The 20,745-nt window shown below is 43.6% G+C and overlaps 1 protein-coding gene across 4 annotated transcripts in view; it reads right to left on the reverse strand.

Annotated features, from left to right (window-relative positions):
* The window catches only part of LOC137352577 (chromosome partition protein Smc-like), a 106,867-nt gene that overhangs the window by 23,668 nt on the left and 62,454 nt on the right, over positions 1 to 20,745 (reverse strand). For 3 of the 4 annotated variants that reach the window (XM_068018243.1, XM_068018263.1, XM_068018234.1), the window contains 3 exons: positions 19,813 to 19,975; positions 11,004 to 11,162; positions 8,495 to 8,662 (listed from right to left, as the gene is read on the reverse strand). In XM_068018243.1, the coding sequence (XP_067874344.1) occupies positions 8,495 to 8,662; positions 11,004 to 11,162; positions 19,813 to 19,975 (490 nt within the window). The remainder of the gene's footprint in view (positions 1 to 8,494; positions 8,663 to 11,003; positions 11,163 to 19,812; positions 19,976 to 20,745) is intronic. The other variant, XM_068018253.1, reaches the window with a different exon arrangement.

A 20,745-nucleotide genomic window follows, 5' to 3' on the forward strand; every position in this document is an offset into this window, starting at 1 on the left:
ATTTGACCCTATCTCCAAGTATCTTAATCCCATGTCCAGCTGTTGCCTTGCTTGCAGTCAGCTGGACTCACAATCCTTACTAGCTACACGCCCGCCCCCCCCACTTTCCCCCACTGATGGACTCACAATCCCAGGAGACTCATGACCCCCTCAACTAATCGAATGCACACAGACCACCTGCTCGGCTAACTTTGCTTACCTGATAGCACCTGTGTGCCAGTGGCTGAGTGCCCCTCTCAACTGTGCACCCTTTTATGGGCCCAACTAATTGCATGCAGTGGCCAGAGCTGGCTCCCCAATGTGTTGCTGCTTCCTTCCAGCTGGACTGTTCCATCAAGTAACCCGTGCACCACCACCAAAATTCCAAACTGGCTCTTGACAACAAGCTTGTTAACAAAATCAATTGGCCTATTTTCTAAATTGGATGGCTTAGAGTCCCATTCTGCCCCCTCCTGAGCAAAATCGCCAGCACTCAGAATGGCGACATCAAACTGGCATCGCAATGTTCATTTTTGCACTAGCCCGTCTCCGTACTCGCCCCCATCAGGGCCTACAAATCCTGTCCTTTAACTTTGTTTCTCTCTCCACAGATACTGCCAGACCTGCAGAATATTTCCAGCTTTTCCTATTTTTATTTTAGATTTTCAGCATCTACAGCATTTTGCTTTTATTCCAAAGATGAATAGTCACCAAAAGCCACCCAGCTACCCTAATGCATTTTTAAAAACTTTAATATAATCCCTGATATAGTTATCTGAATATTGTTCATGGTTTAATGGGATAAGGTTTGTGATCAAAAGGGGTTTCAAGAATATACCTAGGACTGTTTCCTTAAATCAGTATCTTGCATGCCAACAAGGAAGAATGCATCATTAGATTTGGCTCTGGATAATGGATCAGAAGAAGCAGTTGACCTAAAGGTAAGACAATGCTTAGGAAATAATTAAGCTCTCATTGAAAACAAAGTAAAGAGCTAAAAATCCTTGCTCCTGCGTTGTCAGAAATGCAGTGGAGTGGGCACTGGTGATAGACTCAACCTGAGTGTCCAGGGACAAAGCAGGGTCAGCTAATGGAATTATGGAATGGTTACAATGCAGAAAGAGGCAATTTGGCCCATCATGTCTGTGCCAGCTCTCTGCAAGAGCACCTCACCTATTCCCGCTCTCCCATCTTTCCCCTGTAGCCCTGCACATTTTTTCTCTTCAGATAATTATCCAACTCTATTTTGAAGGTCTCGATTGAATCTGCCTCCATCACATTCTCAGGCAGTGCATTCCAGATCCTAACCCCTTACTGCGCAAAAAGGTTTTTTCCTCATGTCACCATTGTTTCTTTAGCCAATCACCTTAGATCAGTGTCCTCTGGTTCTTGACCCTTCTGCCAATGGGAGCAGTTTCTCCCTATTTACTCTGTCCAGACCCTTCATAATTTTGAGCACCTCTATCAAATCTCCTCCTAATCTTCTCCAAAGAGAAAAGTCCCAGTTTCTCCAATCAATTCACATAACTGAAATTCCTCATGCCTGGAACCATTCTCATAAATCTTTTCAGCACCCTCTCTAATGCGTTAACATCCTTCCTAAAACGTGGTACCCAGAACTGCATACAATACTCCAGTTGATGCTGAATCAGTGTTTTATACAGGTTTAACGTAACTTCCTTGTTCAAAGTTAAGTTCTACACAGATCTCCGTGAACTCATCCAGAATGTCGCTCCCAAGGGGCAAAATTGTCATCCTTGTCGATTTCAACACCAGAGTGGGCCTTGACAGCCTGGCATGGAAGGAAGTGCTTGGAACCCATGGAGTTGTAAACTGTAATGAAAATGGATGCTTACTTTTGGAACTCTGTGCAGAAAAGAGCTGTCCATAACCAACACCTTCTTTCAACAAAAAGATTGCTTCAAGACCACATGGATGCATCCCCACTCTAAACACTGGCACCTGATAGATTACATCTTGGTGCGCCAGTCTGACCCAAAAGACATCCTGCATACTAGAATCATGCCCAGTGCTGAATGTCATACAGATCAATGGCTTGTTCATTCAACGCTGAACTTCCACTTCAAGCCTAAGTGCAAGAACAGGCCTAGAGACAACCCAAAGAAATTTCGAGTCAGCAACCTGCAAACTTCATCTTGCAGAGATAGATATCAAGCAACCTTACAGACTAGACTGGAATATCCTGATCTCACTGCTGATTCCACTTCAGAAGAACTCTGGGAACACATCAAAGCTGCAGCACTGGTTACTTCCAATGAGGTCATCGGACCCAACACCAAGAAGAATAGGGACTGGTTTGATGAAAATGACGAGGAAATTCAAGATCTGCTAAAAAATAACAAGGTCAGCTCATCAGGATCACCTGGCTCAGCCAGCCAGCCAAGAGAAAAAGACAGCCTACCATCAAGCATGCAGCACCCTTCAATGTAAACTGAGGAACATCCAAAATGACTGGTGGATTGCACTTGCAGAAAAAACTCAACTGTATGCTGATACTGGCGATATAAATTTCTATGAAGCAGTAAAATCTGTCCATGGACCAGCATATCAAATCCAAAACCCCCTGCGGAGCGCCATGGCAAGTTCCTACACACTGACAAGGAGTCAGTCCTGAATCACATGTCGGAGCACTTTGAAACTCCCTTCAGCGCCAACTGCACTGTGCATGATACTGCCATCAATTGCATCCAACAACAGCCTGTCAAAGAAGAATGGGACGAGAGCCCAACTCTGGAGGAAACTGTGATCGTCATCAACCAGATGAAGAACAACAAAGGCCGCGGAGCCAACGGAATTCCACCCGAAGCCTTGAAACATGGTGGCCCTCCCCTATACACCAAGCTCTATGAATTTTTCATGGCCTGCTGGGAACAGGGCAGGATTCCACGGGATCTTCGTGATGCTGTTAGCATCACCTTGTACAAAAACAAAGGAGAAAAATCAGACTGCTCCCAGCTACTGTGGGATCACCCTCGTTTCTATTGCTGGGAAGTTCCTGGCTAGAATACTTCTGAACAGGCTGGTGCCTACCATTGCGGAAGAAAAACTCCCAGAGAGCCAGTGTAGTTTCAGAACCAACAGAGGCACCACTGACATGGTATTTGCACTCAGACAATTACAAGAAAAGTGTTGTGAGCAAAACAAAGGCCTGTACGTCACTTTTGTAGACCTCACCAAGGCGTTCGAAACTGAGAAGAAATGGACTTTGGAAAATCCTTGAAGCTTGGATGCCATCCAGGGTCCTGGCCATGGTGAAGCAGTTTCATGAAAATGACAAGTCAAGAAAAAAGCGACCCCTCGAGTCTCTTCCGAATGTCCAATGGTGTGAAGCAGAGATGTGGACCGGCCCCACCGTATTCACCATCTTTTTCAGCATGATGCTGCAGCAGGCAGCGGAAAACCTTAAGGAGGGAGTTTACGTATGCTTCCGGACTGATGGAGGCCTTTTCAACCTCAGACTCACACAAAGACACAAGAAAAACTCATCCGTGAACTTCTTTTCGCTGATGACTGCCTCTCCTGTCCCACAGTCAGTCAGACCTGCAACATATAACGCATTTCTCCAAGGCAGCACAACTCTTCGGACTAAAAATCAGTTTAAAGAAAACTGAAGTCCTGCATCAGCCTGCACCCCAAGAAAAATATAAACCACCAAGCATTGCCATTGAGGGAACTGAGCTAAATGTTGTCAAGCAGTTTACTTATTTGGGGAATGTCATCTCATTGGATGCCACCATAGACAAGGAAGTGGACAATAGGCTTTCAAAAGCAAACAGAATATTCGGCAGACGTACAAACGTGTGTAGAGCAACCACAGCCTCAGAGCATAGACCAAACTCAAAGTGTACAAAGCCTCACCACCCTTCTGTATGCCGCTGAGTCATGGGTCTTATACCGCTGTCATGTATGCCTTCTAGAGCTCTTCCATCAATGCTGCCTCCACAGCATCCTCAAAATCTGTTGGCCGGACTGATTCACAAGCATTGAAGTCCTGGAAACAGCCAACATCACCAGCATTGAGGCCATCCTCCTGCAAAGCCATCTGCGTTGGGCGGGTCACGTTGCCTGGATGGATAACAGTCGCCTGCCCAAGGTAGTGTTGTACGGAGAGCCCTTCTCTGTGTGCCACATCGACCATCGCCAGTGGGAAGCGCAGGCCATAGATCGTGATGCCTCGAGATGCTACATCAGAAGGGCTACAGATACTAAACAAAGAACTAGCGTGAAAGAGAAAAGGAGGAAAAGGATAGATGCATTTGTCCCCAGCAGCCACCACACCTTCACTTGTACCCGCTGTGGGAGAATCTACCAGTTATGGAAAGGCCTGACTAGCCACCAGCGGGCCTGCAAACGATGACTACAACCTTCTCAAAATCTTTGTCCATGAAGAAATGCCAAGACAGAAACATAACTTCCTTGTTATACTCTAAGCCCTATTTATAAAGCCCAGGATCCCCTATGCTTTATTAACCGCTTTCTCAATCTGCCCTGCAAACGTCAATGATTTGTGTACATATACTCCCAGGTTCCTCTGCTCCTGCACCTCCTTTAAAATTGTACCCTTTAATTTATATTGCCTCTCCTCATTCTTTCTACCAAAATGAATCACTTGACTCTTTTTTGGCATTAAAATTCATCTGCCACTTGTTTGCCCATTTCACCAGCCGATGTCCTCTTGAAGTTAACACTTAACCTCCTCACACTTCACAATACATCCAAGTTTTGTGTCAATATATATCCAGAAAAGCTTGGGTCCTAACACTGACTGCTGGGGAATCCCACATGCACCTTCCTTCAGTCTGAAAAACAACCGTTCACCACTACGTTCTGTTTCCTGTCACTCAGCCAATTTCGTATCCATGCTGCTACTGTGCCTTTTATTCCATGAGCTCTAACTTTGCTCACAGCCTGTTCTGTGGCACTTTATTAAATGTCTTTTGGAAGTCCAAGTACACTACATCAAATGCATTACCCTCATCAACCCTCTCTGTTACATCATCAGAAAATTTAAACAAAATTTGCCCTTAACAAATCAGTGCTGGCTTTCCTTAAGTAATTCATTTGCATTTCTTCAGCAGGGCCTGTGTGGTTGCATCTTGGGCACCCATCGGAGGGAGGAGTAAGAAGGGCGGAGCCAGCTGGCTGCTTGGGGAACCTCTGGCAGCCTCCCCAGCAAAATTGATCACCCCTCCATCTTCATAAAGATACAATTAGAAAAATACTGTAGATCCATTTCAAGGGTCTTCCATGCCATGAACCCAGCCAGGAACTCTCATGGGCCCCTCTTCTGTACATTAGCTAACTTGTACAACAGTTCTTCCCAGGGTCTATATCATTCGGCAGAGTTGGGGTGGGACAAAGGAAATTGCCAACGTGGGAAATCGCTCCCCTGGCTCTAGCCCCTCTGATGTCATGGGCCATGTTTGGGGCAGTCCACCCCAAGCCCAATTAAAATACCGGACCGGAGGTAGGATCTGACATATCAGAGTCCTGGACAAATTTCCTTGTGCTAGACTGTACTGTCTTTCTTCAGTTAAGAGTGTGCCTCTGTTCCTGAGAAATTTTAGGGCCAAAAAGTCAAAAGTAATGGTGTAGTACTGGAAATTAACTAATTAAGTGAGATGATAGGGAATTTAGCACTGATTAATTGATTGTTAAAAAAAATGAGAAATCAAATTACAGGCCAGCATTTGGAAATATTTAAATACAAGACAAATAAGTCAAAGGTTAAGCACATTCTAGTTAGGCACAAAGGAGGTAGATCAAAGGCCATGCGTAAAGAGATTAGAGCAAAAATTAGGTTTTAAAAAATAGGCACAAGATAAATATAGGTAAATTAGAGGAAACAAAAAGGGTAATTAGCAATGCTAAGAGGGTGAATGAAACTCGACTGCCAATCAATATAAAGGGAAATAAAGGCTTTTATTTGTACAAGCAAAGTAAAAGGATAGTTTGAGAAGGGCTGGAATCACTTAGTGATAAAGAGGGACACTAATGGCAGAGATGCTTAGTAAGTATTTTACCACAATTTTTACAGAGAAAAGTGGAAGTGGGGCTCGAGCTTTATCTGAGGAGGATGTGGAAGGGTCACTATTGGCATTTAATATTCAAAAGGAAAGCCGCACTTAGACAGTTAATAGGTTTAAAAATAGAATGACTGAACGCATCCCAGAAAACTGATTGAGGCTGGGGAGGAGATAGCAGAGACACCAACCATAATTTTCCAAAAATCTTTTACAGTAGGAATGTACCAAGTAAGTGGCGAGTGTTAAATGTTATATCTCTGTTCAAGAATGGGGAAAGAAATAATATAGGAAATTATATAGCAACTAGTTTTATTTTAATTAATGGGTAATTTTCTGATCAAGCAGTAGTTAATCTTGTGCACTAGTTCGTTTTGGAAAATTGCAAACGTGGAGAGTTTTCTCATGTATGGTTGGCAAGTGAGTGTTCCCTATCACCAATAAGTGGTCAGAAAATAGCAAACAACCCTAAATCCATAATACAAGATGATAAAAGTGAATCCAAAGTCATAAACATAGCAGAGATTGTCAGCAGACAATTGTAAATATTGTTTGACTAATTGAATTAAATTTTATGAGAAAATCAGACTATTGAGAAAAGGGAATATGCAGACATTCAATCCGTAGATTTTCAGAAAATCGTTGATTCATCATTAAAAGACTTGTTATGAAAGTTAAGGCACGTGGTATTAAAGGCAAAACAGAGATATAGAAGGATGGTTGGGTACAAAAATCGAAAAAGGATAATGGATTTTCTTTCAGCTGGTTGGGTATTTGTATTGGAGCCTCTTGTTTTCCATTTATATAAATGGTTTAGAAATAGGCACAAGAGGAATGATATGAATCTTTACTGATGAAAACAATTTAAAGCCAAGACATAGACAAGTTGGCTGAGGGAGTAGGTTAGTGGCAGATGCAGTTTAGTGCGAAGAACTGCAAAATTGTTCAATTTTGGTGGAAAATAAATGGTGAAAGCCAAGCTATTAAGGATTTTACACCATTTAGGATAAGATCATTAACATGGGTGTCAGCCATGGCTCACCTCAAAGACAGAAAGTTACGAGTTCAAGTCAACTCCAGAGACTCCACTTCACCTGCAGGGGATTTGTTCCTAGTGTCCTGGCCGATATTTATCTCTCAACCAACATCAATAAAAAAATTTCCTGGTCAATATCTCATCATCTCATGCTTTCAGGATGTCCCAAAGTGTTTTACAGCCAATGCAGTATTTTTGATGTGTAGCCACTATTATAATATAGGAAATATGGCAGCCAATTTGCACAGAGCAAGGTCCTACAAACAGCAATGAGATAATGACCAGATAATCTGTTTTTAGTTAGTTGAAAGATAAATATTGGCCAGGACACTGGGGAGAATTGCTCTGCTCTTCTTTGAATAATGTCATGGGATCTTTTACGCCCAGCTGAATGGGCAGACGGGGCCTCAATTTAACATCTCATCTGGAAGATGGCAAGTGCAGCACTTCTCCAGTACTTCACTGAGGTGTCATAGAACATAGAACATAGAACATACAGCACAGAACAGGCCCTTCGGCCCACAATGTTGTGCCGATCCTTTGTCCTCCTGGATTATGTGATTAAATCTCTGGATTTGGAATAAGGCAAGTTAAATTCTGGATATGATACAAAGGGGCAATAAATATAAAAAACAAGGAAGTTATGCTGAATTTTCACAAACTATTGTTTGGGTCACACTTGTGAGTAGTTCTGGGCACTTTGTTATAGGAAGTACATAAAGCCACGGATAAAGTACAGTGAACAAAAAGTGCTGGATATTGCCAGTCTGGCAGCATCTGTGAAGAGAGAAGCAAAGTTAATGTTTCAGGTCTGTGACCTTTCATCAGAACTGACAAAGATGAGAAAAGAATTAGGTTTTAAGCAAGCGAAGGGGAGGTAGGGAGGGGGAGAGAACAAAGGGGAAGATGTTTGATAGGGCAGGAGAGATTAAATAACGAAGATGTCCTGGGACAAAGGCAAAGCGTGTTACTGCTTGTGGTGAAAGACAAAGCAATAGTGCAGAGAGACTCTTAATAGTGGAACATGGAAAACTTTATAAGTGACAACTGAAGCAAAGGCTTGAACGTAATTTGAGATGGAATTGGATAAGTAGTTGGATAGGAATAATGTCAAAAGACACAGAGAAAAAGCAGATAAATAGGATCAATTCCAGTTTAAGAGCTAGCATTGGCATAGGTATGATAGCCAAATGATCTTTATATTCTGTATTTCTATGGGAGGCAACCTAAGACGACAACTGCATATTTCATGGCTACATTTTTGATATCACTTCCCAACTGACAGCAACAAAAGCAGAGGGTGGCTAAGTGAACTATAAAATTATTTTGCAATCTGAAGCCAGCGATTGGTCTCTTTAAAGTAAAATAGAACTGATTAGATTTTCAGTGTATAAATTACTGCAAAGCGTGAATAATTAGGTGAAGAATCAGGTACCTGATTCTGTAAATCAGTAATAAGGTCAACCAGCAGAGCTTTGTCCCTTTGCAGCTGCAGGTTCTCTTCTTCGTCACTTGCAAATCTGTTTTCTGTCTCGGCTATGCGACTACGCACAGTGGCCTCGTTCAGTTCAACAGAGGTTTTCCCTTCTTCGAGGAGCAGAATCTCAGGGTTTAAAGCAAAGTTAGAATTAGCACTACAAATTCTGATTTGCTCAACCTGTCTTACTGCTAATCAAAATGCATAACATGACGGAGCCAGATATTCACTTTTCAATTTAGCTGTGGCTATGAAATGGTTGAGGTTTTCCTCATTACTTCAAAAAGCAAATGTTGGTAGTTTTCCTCAACTTTCATTAATGTTTCACATTCTATTTTTGGAGAGGAATTAATCATCACAGCAGCATTAAAAAGATTAAGTGCCAGATTAGCACTGAACATTATTATGACCCATTATTTCCTGGAACTTCCACATCCGCAGTATTTTGCTTATGTTATTTCCTGGAACTTCTTGGTATAATTATGGTGTGAAAACAGCTTTTACTGAGAAGTTCAAGTGTGCCTGGTTTATGCTGAAACACTGGTACATACAAATTTCCTTGATCGTTAGCGACACTTCTGGAAATATCTTCAACAAAATCCTCTGCTGTTTATTTACATAGTCCTGCCCCCATGCAAGACCACCCCACTTCTGTTTCTCACATTGATGTTGGGTAATATTCTGGTGTAGATTTATGCTGTAAAATTTAGGTACAGCACAGTCTGAAGTCCCCTACTTTTGGTGCAATTGAGATTTCTGGAGTTTCATAACTATTTTCTTCATGATTTTTAAAAAAAGACTAAGACCTACACTGCTGCCAGTCTAACTATTCCTTGAATTTTGTTGGATGCCCCGGCTCCCCACACTCTGCATTCAGAATGACGTAGGAGCCGGAATGGCTTTTCTGATGGGCAACCCTCATTTTATATAATAATTGAAGAGGAGAAGCAGAAAAGGCTGGAAGCTCCGACAGTAAGGATCTTTGGCAATGGGCAGCAGGCCATTTGCTACTATATTAATTGGTGATAGTGAATTTCTGCTCATTTCACTTGATTTTTAGGTTCCGTAGTTCCACAGGAAATTTAGAGGTAAGTTTCCTTCAGGAAGATCAGTACAGAAACTGGTGTACATTTTCCATATAAATTGGGCGCCATGCTGTGCCTGGATTTGGGGAGGAACCTGGATCCATCCAATTTTCATCCCATCTGCCCTGTGTTAGGACTACAAACAGTTGCTTGGTGTTAGGTTTTCTATCTGGAGACATTCCTGAGTGACCCTACATGGTTCTACACACCTACCCATTAGGGCCAGTGGATTCACACTTGTTTGAAGCAGGTGTGGGTCCCACTATGGGTCTTCTAAGGTTCCAAATACGGTAAAGACCAAATACAGACTTCACTCAAACATGTACATTTTAATTGTCCTCAATTTTGAAATGAAACACTGCATTGCTTTAGAAGGTAGGTTCCAATTAGAGTTTTTTTTAGATATTTGAACCTTCCTTAGGATTAATTAATGTGAGTTTGTACCAATTTCTTACTTTGATTTAAGTTCCAGCATGGGATTTCACATGGGAATCTCACCATATTTATGTTTCTAAGCTAACCATATCCTACCTACTATTGGTCAATGATACATCTCAACTCTCATTCACTTTCTTGTTTCTGATGTACCATTTTGCAAACAATATGAAGAACATTCTCAGGACACTGAACTATTTCTCTCCAATTGTAACTCTTCCTTTTACATAGGAATACATAGACACAGCACAGTGAAAAGGCCACTTAGCCCAACCAGTTCATGTTGACATTTACCCTCCTGATGAGAAAACCATTCCAATCGCTTTTACCCACCCTCTTTCCAAATTCCTTCAACTTCTTTTCCATCATCCACCTATCCAATCTAATCTTGAAAGTTGACTTAGTTTCTGCCTCAATCACCAATTGTGTTCTTGTATTTCAAATATTGCACCTGCTTGAACAGCATCTCTAGGATAGCACTTCAAAGTCTTTGGGTACTCTTGTTACTCCATCAGCTGTTTCCAAGAATGTGACCTACCTCCAACCAATCTGTCAGGTGTCATGCTTCTCCTCTGGACCTGAAGATCTACACTACTGAGATGGTGATCTCAGCTGTGTAAACATGGTGAGGTACCAAGTGGATGCTGGACATCTCACCACAGGGATGAGAGAAATCAGACAGTGCTGCCTTTGGGGAGCCCAGGCACACCTTCAACTAGCCAGTTACACATTGAGATTCTTGAAAGCACGTCCTCTCTGTCAGGTATGGTGCATGCTGTGGAGAAATCAAGAGAAAAGAACTGGAGGGAAAAAAAATAGTATTTGGTAAGGTGACCTCTCTTTTTAACAGTAATACTGCTTCCAGTAAGTTTATTTTCCTTTTAAAGAAAGATGATCAGAGCAAGTTACTATTCTTCATTCAAGTTTTTTCCATTAACTCCAACTACCTTTTCCATAAGTTCCTTAAATTTTTTTTTCTCAATTTTCAGGAGCTCCTTCTGCCTTTTAACCTCATGCCGCAGTTGCTCCTCATGGTCTTTCACAGTAATCAGTTGAACTACACTGGAAGTACGGAAACTATCTGTCTCTTCCTTCAGCATCCTCTCCTATAACACATCACCCAGAAATGATATTAACAAGTAGCATCAAGAATACCAGCAAAAGGAGAACCAGAATTATGTTATTACCATTTGCAATACAGAAAGAGGCACTTCAACAACAACAACAACATTGATGACATAGCCTGGAAAATGTAAACTCTTACCACCAATGAAGGATTCACATCTGCCCGGAGGTTTCATCGTCAGCATTGACGTACCCTTGCTCTCCTTCACCACTTCACACCTCATCTTATTCCTCTGGCGGCTCATCACCACCTTCTCTAGGGCAATTAGGGATAGGCAATAAATGCTGGCCTAGCCAGTGATGCCCATATCCCATGAATGAATAATAAAAAAATAAAAAGAGGCTCACACACCTGGCTTCAAGCGTCAGTATTTACATGGTACTAATAAAGGGAAACAGTGCACAGTTACAGGTAGAAGACACTCCAGTGACCCACTCAGTCCTCTGCCTGCACGGTACCCTCCAATCTCAGCTACTTCTATGCGGTTCTCCACTTGTGCTCTTGGAAGAGGGGTTGGCAGCCTGCTCCCTTGTCTCTGTCTGCGACTGAAATGCATGTGGTGGTTGTCCTCATCTTGGAGATGGCCCTGCGGGCACCTCCAGAAGCTGCTGCACCCGCATCGCTGGGGGGGCAGCCTCCATCACTGGGCCCTGCTGCACAGATGCTCCCTCAGTTAGAGAGGCCAAGGAGGTCGAGGATGATGCTGCCACATGAGGGGTGGCACCCTCATCCTCCTTCATGACATCCTTAGCCCTTGGCTGGCTCTCCAGATGACTGTGAGGGAGCACCAGCTGTGGCGCAACTGGCATCCCCTCCAAAGATCCCTGTGCCATCAGTGCCACTGACTGGTCCATGCCACATAGTGTGGCATGCATGCATTCTGTGTGTATCAATGCACATTTCCTGCATGAGCTCTAAGTGCTGCCGCATATGGCTTTCCATGAGGTTGGCCACTCTCTCAATGGAGGAGCTCAAGCTTTCAAAGCCCCAAGCGATTGTGGCGCACATGAGCTGGATGGACTCCTCTGTTCTCATTCTGTGACCACACACTGCCTCAGAGAATTCCAACATATCGGAGCACATCTCCTGCTGCTGGTCTAGGTAGAGCCTCTTTTTCTGTGACCCTTGAGGCTTTGCATCTGTGCCCAGCTGAGCAGAGGTGTGTCTGTCCTCTATGCTCCGAGGGGGACTGCACATAGCTGCCTCGGCCTCTGGCACCTTCTCCTGCACACTAATGCCATGCTCCTCGTGCAGTGCCACACTATCTGTGCTGGTGGAAAGTGCGCTTGTAAGGTGTGATGGTGTTTGGTCTGAGCTCTGCTGTTGCTGCGCTTGCCCCGATGATGGTGAGGGAGTTGGTTTGATTGCCTTGATGTCTGCACCAGTGGGAGACACAAGAAGAGATCTTGAGAACCAGCCTTGGAGAGCAGAAGCCTCTGCAGTGCTGAAGCTTCCCAATGTAACTCAGTGTTCGGCATGCTGCTGGATGGGGTGGAGTGCAATGCTCCCCTTTAATGAAGGCATTGCACTCTCTAATCACCATCCCCACCACAGATGCCCATCTCACCATGCCTGACTTCCTCATTGTCCGTGACCCTGGCATTGGTCATGGCTTCCTCCTCCACAGCAATGATCACGTGTAGATAGGGAACCCATCCACCAGTCTGGGCTCTTTCCCAGGCATTATGAGCCAATTTCTCCTGCAAGGACAAAAGAGAGTGAGGTAAGGCACCACTGGCCTCTCTGGCTGATGCCAGCTGCTCCTGTTCATTAGAAGCTGCATGTTTCAGTGTTGGCAGGTCCTCAGCCATTCTGAAGGGTAAGACCCTGGGTACACACTCCTCCCATGTTCAGGAGCAGCATGCGGCCTGAGGCTCCTCAGCTTTTGTATCTGCTGGAGAGTGAATGTCCTGAGGATTGGGGCTTGCACGCAACTTGCCAGAGCTGGTCATTAAACCTCTTCCTACAGTGGATCCAATTTCTGCGCATCACACTCCTTTTGCTGACTGTGTCAGCTATCTCTGTCCAGACCTTCTTAGTCTAGATGGATGGTCTCCTGCTGCCCCCCTCCGTGAAGAGGACCACCCTCTTCTCCCTTACAGCATCCTGGAGGACCTCCAGATCTGCATCAACAGGTCGAGGGACTGCCCTGCCTCGGGTTCCAAGCCTCTAGCTCTTCTAAGACATTCTATTATTCTAAGCTTCTATGCTCTTCCAACTTGAAGTTACAGCTCTAAACCGGCAGCAACTGGACCTGTACTTGAGCTGTCCCACCTCCCTTCCCACTACCACGGCTGCGTGTTGGCTGCCAAACCAGTCTCAAGGCCAATCAAGGGGACGCTCACAGGAAACTCAGGGCTAGTGACTGCTTCCCCCACCCACCCCCACCCAGGGGTGCATCTGGAAACGGTCCTAACTTCCATTTCCTGTCTCCAGAGGGAAAATCTTGCCCTTGATCTTAGTGCAGATATGTGGTTGAAAGCTGCAATTGCGAACAGTCTGGATCAGCCTCAGACAGTTGCCAGGGAGAGGGAAGGGCCAGGATTTTCCCTGTGACATCAGGGTCAAATGGGAGAGAGAGAACAGGTTTGCTGTCCAATTAAGGATGGCAGGTGGGCTCTCGAAGCTGGAGGGTCAATGTGAGGCACTAAACGAGCAGCAACTTACAGTTCAGGTAACAGAGAGAGAGAGAAAGGGCACTTGCATTTTGAGGCGCCCTTTCTCCAAACTTTTTAAACCTTTAAATTAAAAAATGTCTTCAGCAGCCAGGCCCTCATTGTGGAGGGTGAACCCCTCCACAGTGTGGTCTGGGGCCACAGCTGAGGAGAAACAGGCAGGGAGAGCCTCAAAGCCTGCCTGTCCACTGGCCTCCCAGTCTACCGTCAGGAGACTATCCCCAGGCAGCTGGCCTATACCCAGTCGGCTTAGTCAGCCTGTGACAATAGGCCTTAATTGGCCTTTATTGTTAAGTGCCGCCTCTGACCCCACCTCCAGGAAAATGACACAGGGGAGGGATGGAGCCAGCCAGTCAGTGATATGAATTTTTGCACCCACCCGTCTCAGTGTTCACCCACATCGGGGAAAATGCTGGGGAGCTGAGTTTGTGGTGGGGACCAAAGAGAATGACTTCAGTCTTCCCAAAATTTAATTGGAGGAAATTTCTGCTCATTTAGTACTGGATGTCAGATAAGCAGTCTGATAATTTAGGGACAGTGTTCGATCAGGTCTATAGAGGTGATGGTGAGGTAGAACTGGGTGTTGTCAGTATATGTGTGAAAACTGACATGTTTTCGGATGATGTCATTGAGAGGCAGCATATAAATGAGAAATAGGAGGATTCCAAGGATAGATCCTTGTGGGACACCAGAGGTATCTGCGGGAATGGGAAGAGAAGCCACTGAGGACAATTCTCTGGCTACGATTAGATAAGAATGGAACCAGGTGCCACCCAGCTGGACAATGGTGGAGAGACGTTGGAGGAGAATGGTGTGGTCAACTGTGTTAACGGCTGTAGACAGGTTGAGAAGGATATGGAGGGACAATTTACCTTTATCACAGTTCATTTGTGACTTTGATAAGAGCCATTTCAATACTGTGACAGAGGTGCAAACCTGTTTGGAGGGATTCAAACATGGAGTTCCAGGAAAGGTGGACACAAATTTGGGAGGCGACAACATGCTTTGGAGAGGAAAGGGAGGCTGGAGAAGGGCAGTAGTTTGCAAAAATAGAGAGGTGAATGATTTTTTTTTGAAGATGGGGTGATGATGACAAATGGCACAGGCACAATAGGCCATGTGGCCTCCTCCGTGCTGCATCATGCTGTGTCTGTGCTTGGTGTTTATACTCCATATGTCTCCTCACAGTATCTACCTCACTTCAGCCTTTCAGCATATCTTTCTATTCCCTTTTCACTCATGTACTCATGTAGTTTCCTTTTGAAAGCTCTAAGTTATTTGCCTCAGCCACTTCCTGTGGTAGCAAATTCTACATTTTAATCATTCTAGGAGTAAAGAAATTTTTCCTTATTTCTCTATTGGATTAATTAATAACTATCTTGTATTTATAGCCCCTAGTTTTGGATTCTCCCACAAGTGAAAATATTCTCTCCACAATATACCCTGTACACCCCATTAATAATTTTAAAGTCCTTTATCAGGTCATCTGTAACACATCTCCTCTCTCCAAAAAAAAAAATCCAACCTTTTCAATTTTTCCAGATAGCTGTAATCTCTGAGTTCTGGTACCACCCTTATAAATCTTTTTTTTGGTACTTTCTCCGGTGTTTCTATGTCCTTTTTATAGAACAAGGATCAGAACTGTGCATGGTACTCCATATATGCCCTGACCAGGGTCCTATACAAGTTTAACTACTTTTACTACTTTTGAATTATGTACCCATAGAAATAAATCTTAGTGCTTTGTTCGTAGTTTCAATTGCTTAGCTGACCTGTGATGCTGCATTTCATGATTTGTATCCCTAGTTCCCTTTGCTTTTCTATCCCATTCAGTTTCTTATTTTCTAAGCTGTTGGCAATGTTTATCCTACCAAATGCGTCACTTCACACTTATCTATGTTAAAGCTAATTTGCTACTTAACTGCCCACTCTGTAAGTTTTCTAATGTCTTCTTTCATTATGTTGCATTCTTCCTCATTGTTATCTATACCCCCAATTTGGTATCATCTGCAAATTTTGATGAGGAGTTACTTATTCCTGGAAAATTGGGAAACTTGTAAAGATCAGCAAAGGGTTACTAAAAAAGTAATAAAAAGAGCAAAGGTAAATTATGAAATAAAACTAGCGCAAAATATAAAAAAGGATAGCAAAAGCTTCTATAAGCATATAAAAGGGAAGAGAGTAGCTCAAGTGAATGTTGGTCCCTTGGAGGATGAGATTGAGGAGTTAATAGAGGGGAACACAGAAACGGCGGAGACACTAAATCAGTATTTTGCCTCAGTTTTCACAGTGGAGGACACTAGTACCATCCCAATAGTACCAGGTAATGCAGAGGTTATAGAAAGGGAGGAACTTAGAACAATCATCACCAGGGAAAAGTACTGAGCAAACTATTGGGATTGAAGGCAGACAAGTCCCCAGGGCCTGATGGCCTACAACCTAGGGTCTTAAAGGAAGTGGCAGTGGAGATAGTGGATCCATTGGTTATAATATTCCAAAATTCCCTGGATGCGGGAAGGGTTCCAGCGGATTGGAAAAAAGCTAATATAACACCCTTATTCAAAAAGGGAAGGAGGCAGAAAGTAGGAAACTATAGACCAGTTAGTTTAACATCTGTCGTTGGGAAATTGTCAGAATCCATTATTAAGGAAGTAATAACAGGACATTTAGAAAGTCAAAATGCAATCCATCAGAGTCAGCATGGTTTTATGAAGGGTAAATCATGTTTGACTAATTTGCTAGAGTTCTTCGAAAATGTAACAAGCAAAGTGGATAATGGGAATTCTGTAGATGTGGTATATCGGGACTTCCAGAAGGCATTTGATAAGGTGCCACAGAAAAGGTTAATACACAAGGTAAGATCACATGGGGTTAGGGGCCAATTATTAGCTTGGATAGAGGATTGGCTAACCAACAGAAAACAGAGTCGGAATAAATGGGTCTTTTTCTGGTTGGCAAGATGTAACTAGCCACAGGGTTCGGTCCTTGGGCCCCAACTATTTACAATCTATATTAATGACTTGGATGCAGGGATAGAAGGTACGATAGCCAAATTTGCAGATGACACCAAAATAGGTGGGATAGTAAGTTGCAATAAAGAAATAAGAAATTTACAAATGGATATATATAGGTTAGGTGAATGGGCCAAAATTTGGCAAATGGATAAGTGTGAGGTTATCCATTTTGGTCAGAAGAATAGAAAGGCAAATTATTATCTAAACGGACAGAAACCTCAGAGTGCTTCAGTGCAGAGGGATTTGGGTGTCCTCGTGCATGAATCGCAGAAAACTAGTATGCAGGTACCACAGGTAATAAGGAAGGCAAATGGAATTTTGGCATGGGCGGCACAGTGGCGCAGTGGTTAGCACCGCAGCCTCACATCTCCAGCGACCCGGGTTCAATTCTGGGTACTGCCTGTGTGGAGTTTGCAAGTTCTCCCTGTGTCTGCGTGGGTTTCCTCCCGGTGCTCCGGTTTCCTCCCACAGCCAAAAGACTTGCAGGTTGATAGGTAAATTGGCCATTATAAATTGCCCCTAGAATAGCTAGGTGGTAGGGGAATATAGGGACAGGTGAGGGTGTGGTAGGAATATGGGATTAGTGTAGGATTAGTACAAATGGGTGGTTAATGGTCGGCACAGACTCAGTGAGCTGAAGGGCCTGTTTCAGTGCTGTATCTCTAAATCTAATAAAAAATCAAAAAATTTGAAGGAGAGAGGGACAGCACCTGAGGAGAGAGAACTGTTAGCAATGTCAGCAAACATGACAGGGAAATCTAATTGGAAATACAATCATTTGGAACTTTCTCCATGCCTTAGGTAGTCAACATAGCATGTGGTGTGGTATCAAGGCAAATAGATTGATCCCTTGAGTTACCTGATCTCAACTAGCATAGCCATTGCCTTCTGTGGCACTGATTATAAAATCAGCCATGTTTCCACATTTTTGACTGAGGCCATCACCCCAGTAGAAAGAGTACAAGTGTCAATCAGTTGAGGTCAAGATTCGGGTTCAACTGTGATGCTTCATGCTGTAAAATGGCCCCCTGACACCCATTTCCAGTTGGAGGCTAATGGCACTCGTGGAATCCTACTGTATTATGATTTACTGCCTCCAGGAGAGAAGGCAAAGGAATAAAATAAAAACACATACTTAAGGTGGGGTAGGATGCTGCCGGCAATGTGTTGATTTACTTTCTCAATTTCACATTTGGAACACATCAACATTTATCATAGAGTCATTTAGGGCACAGAGGAGGCCATTTGGCACATCGAGTCCATGCTGTTGTATGGTGCAAACCTTAACTTTTACAAAATTTGGTATTATCAGAACTCACGAAAATGCTTATCCCAACTTCTCTAAACTTTGGGCTGGGACTGAACACTGTGAATGAACAGAATGATGCCTTGTTGTAAGGATTTCACAAAGTATGAAAGGCAGTTGGCTCGAACATCTCTTTCTTTTGCTGTGCTTGTAAGATCATTAAACTTCTCTCAACATAGAAAGGGTTCCCTGGAGGTCATGGAGATGCCACCTCCTATCACGTAGCATAGGCAGCTTAACGCATTGGCTTTCTACCACCCCAAGTATGCCATGCCTCCTTTGAGTTAATACCTCAACATCATGCTTCGAGAAAGTCTGGCCCTTCATTTGGTCCCTTTTGAAGGTGCCATTCTGCTGCAACTTGTCCTGTTAAGTCTTGCAGTTACTCCATGATTCCACCACCCAATGAGTTTTCTGAGTCTCCCTCTTCCCTTCCTGTAGCACAAGTACCCAATTGTTGGACAGAACCCATGTTCATATCTTACCCAGCAATACTCAGATCTTCTGAGCCAATATTATTTGAATGTGTTTATCAATTTGACATCAGTTTGCTACCATAAAGAAGATATTACATACAATATTTGGGAGTAATTTACATAATTTAGCATGTAAATAAAACAGCTCGTTCAAAATATTCTGTCACATTTCAGAGTTGAAATGAAAACTTTGATGTGTCTTTTAATCTGTCTTTTATAAATAGCCGAAACATTACCAAGCCAAATTTTCACTTGTTCTGTCAACTATGACTCCTCAAATTCAATAACTTGGAGCTTGCCTCAAATTGAAAGGGTGGTTAACTTCAACCAAATCCAACAAACCAACTGACATTAGTAACTAAAACGAGGGCAGGATTTTCCCTGTGGGCTTCGGACCCCGCTGTCAGATTCAAATGGGGGTCAGAAGCCGACAATGTGATTTTCCCCAAATTAGCCAATTAGTGGCCAGAGGGCAGGCTACTGTCCAATTAAGGAGCATAGGCAGGCTCTCAAAGTTGGAGGGCCAATAGGAGGCTCTCCAGCACTGAAGAAGTAGCAGGCTGCCTTTCCAGGTAAGTGAAAGTAAGGGCACCCCAAGATGCAGACACCCTTTCTCCAACTTTTTTAACTTTAAAGTAAAAAAAAATCCCGCATCAGCAGGGCCACCATGGGGAGGGTGCCTGAGAAGAGAGGGGGGGGGTGGGTTGTGGTGGGTGCGTGCGTGCGTGCAAGATGGGAAAGGTACCCACCCACAGGGCAACCTGCGGCTGAAGACTCAAAGCGTGCCTGGAGCACTGGTCCCCCATTCTGCATTCTGTTGCCGGGAGGCCGCCTCCAGGCAGCTGCCCTGTTCCCTGACACCTCTGGGCACCTGGAAGCTGATTGGACAATTCCAGTTGGCTTTCGACAATAGGCCTTAATACACCTTTAATAAGGTCAATTGGCTACTTGCTGCTTGTAGGCAGGTAGCACTCCATCCCTCCTCCCACTGCCCCCCACCCCCCAACAATCCAGGAAAGTGGCCCGGGAGCAGGATGGAGCCAGGGAACTAGCCAGCTGGTGGTGCGAATTTACATGCCCGCCCACTCCCATCAGGGCCTAAATATTCAGCAATTAGTTTCAAATATTGAATTATTATGCAAGAGTAATTTCCACATACCCTTTCTAATTGCTTATTCAGCTCAAGAGTCTGTGAATGTAGTATAGCATGTTCCTTGGTCATAGCAGCACAGTCGTCTGCCATTTTGTTTCTAAGGAAGCGGTCCTGCTCTCTCATCATCTCTTTCTCACGGAGCTGTTGATAAAGGTGACGAATCTCATCTCTGGTGGAGGAAAGAACATTACAAGATCTTATGTTGCACAGATCCTATGACATATCATCAAAAGCATTCTGACAAGAGTAATCACCAACACCAAGCTCAGACTGGTGCAGCGGAGCTCTTTAAAGGCTTTCACTGATTTCTAGCAGGTCACAATTCTACATAAACATTAAACCATCTTCATCTGGATCATTAAGTGAGGTAGCAACAGCACTGCTTTCATTACTAGTTACTCGGTAAAAGTCTGAACAGGCTTTTAAGTGAAATGACCATGGGTAGTCTCCAATTTGCTGGGACCTTTCCAGAATCTAGGGAATGTTGGAAGATCACAACTAATGCATCTACTATCTCATCCACCACTTTTTTTTAAAGACCCTTGGATACAGGCCATCAGGCTAACTAAGGAAATTAAAGATAGTATCAACTTGAAAGAAAAAGTGTACAATTCTGCAAAGATTAGTGGTAGATCAGAAGATTGGACAGATTAAAGAATGACTAAAAAAATGCGAGAGAAATTAGAGTACGGGAGAAATATAAACACTGAAAGAGTTTCTACTAGTATTTAAAAAGAAAACGAGTAACTCAAGTGAGCTTTGGTCCTCCAGAGAGTGAGTCTGGGGAAATAATAATGGGTAACAATGAATTGGCGGAAGCGTTGAACAAGTATTTTGTGTCAGTCGTCACTGTCGAAGACAAAAAATCCCAAAGTTACTTGAAAAACAAGAGGTAAAAGGGAGGAAAGAACTTAAAACAATCCAGGGAAAAGGTACTGG

The sequence above is a fragment of the Heterodontus francisci genome, chromosome 3 (assembly GCF_036365525.1).
Source record: "Heterodontus francisci isolate sHetFra1 chromosome 3, sHetFra1.hap1, whole genome shotgun sequence".
NCBI classification, from domain to species: domain Eukaryota; kingdom Metazoa; phylum Chordata; class Chondrichthyes; order Heterodontiformes; family Heterodontidae; genus Heterodontus; species Heterodontus francisci.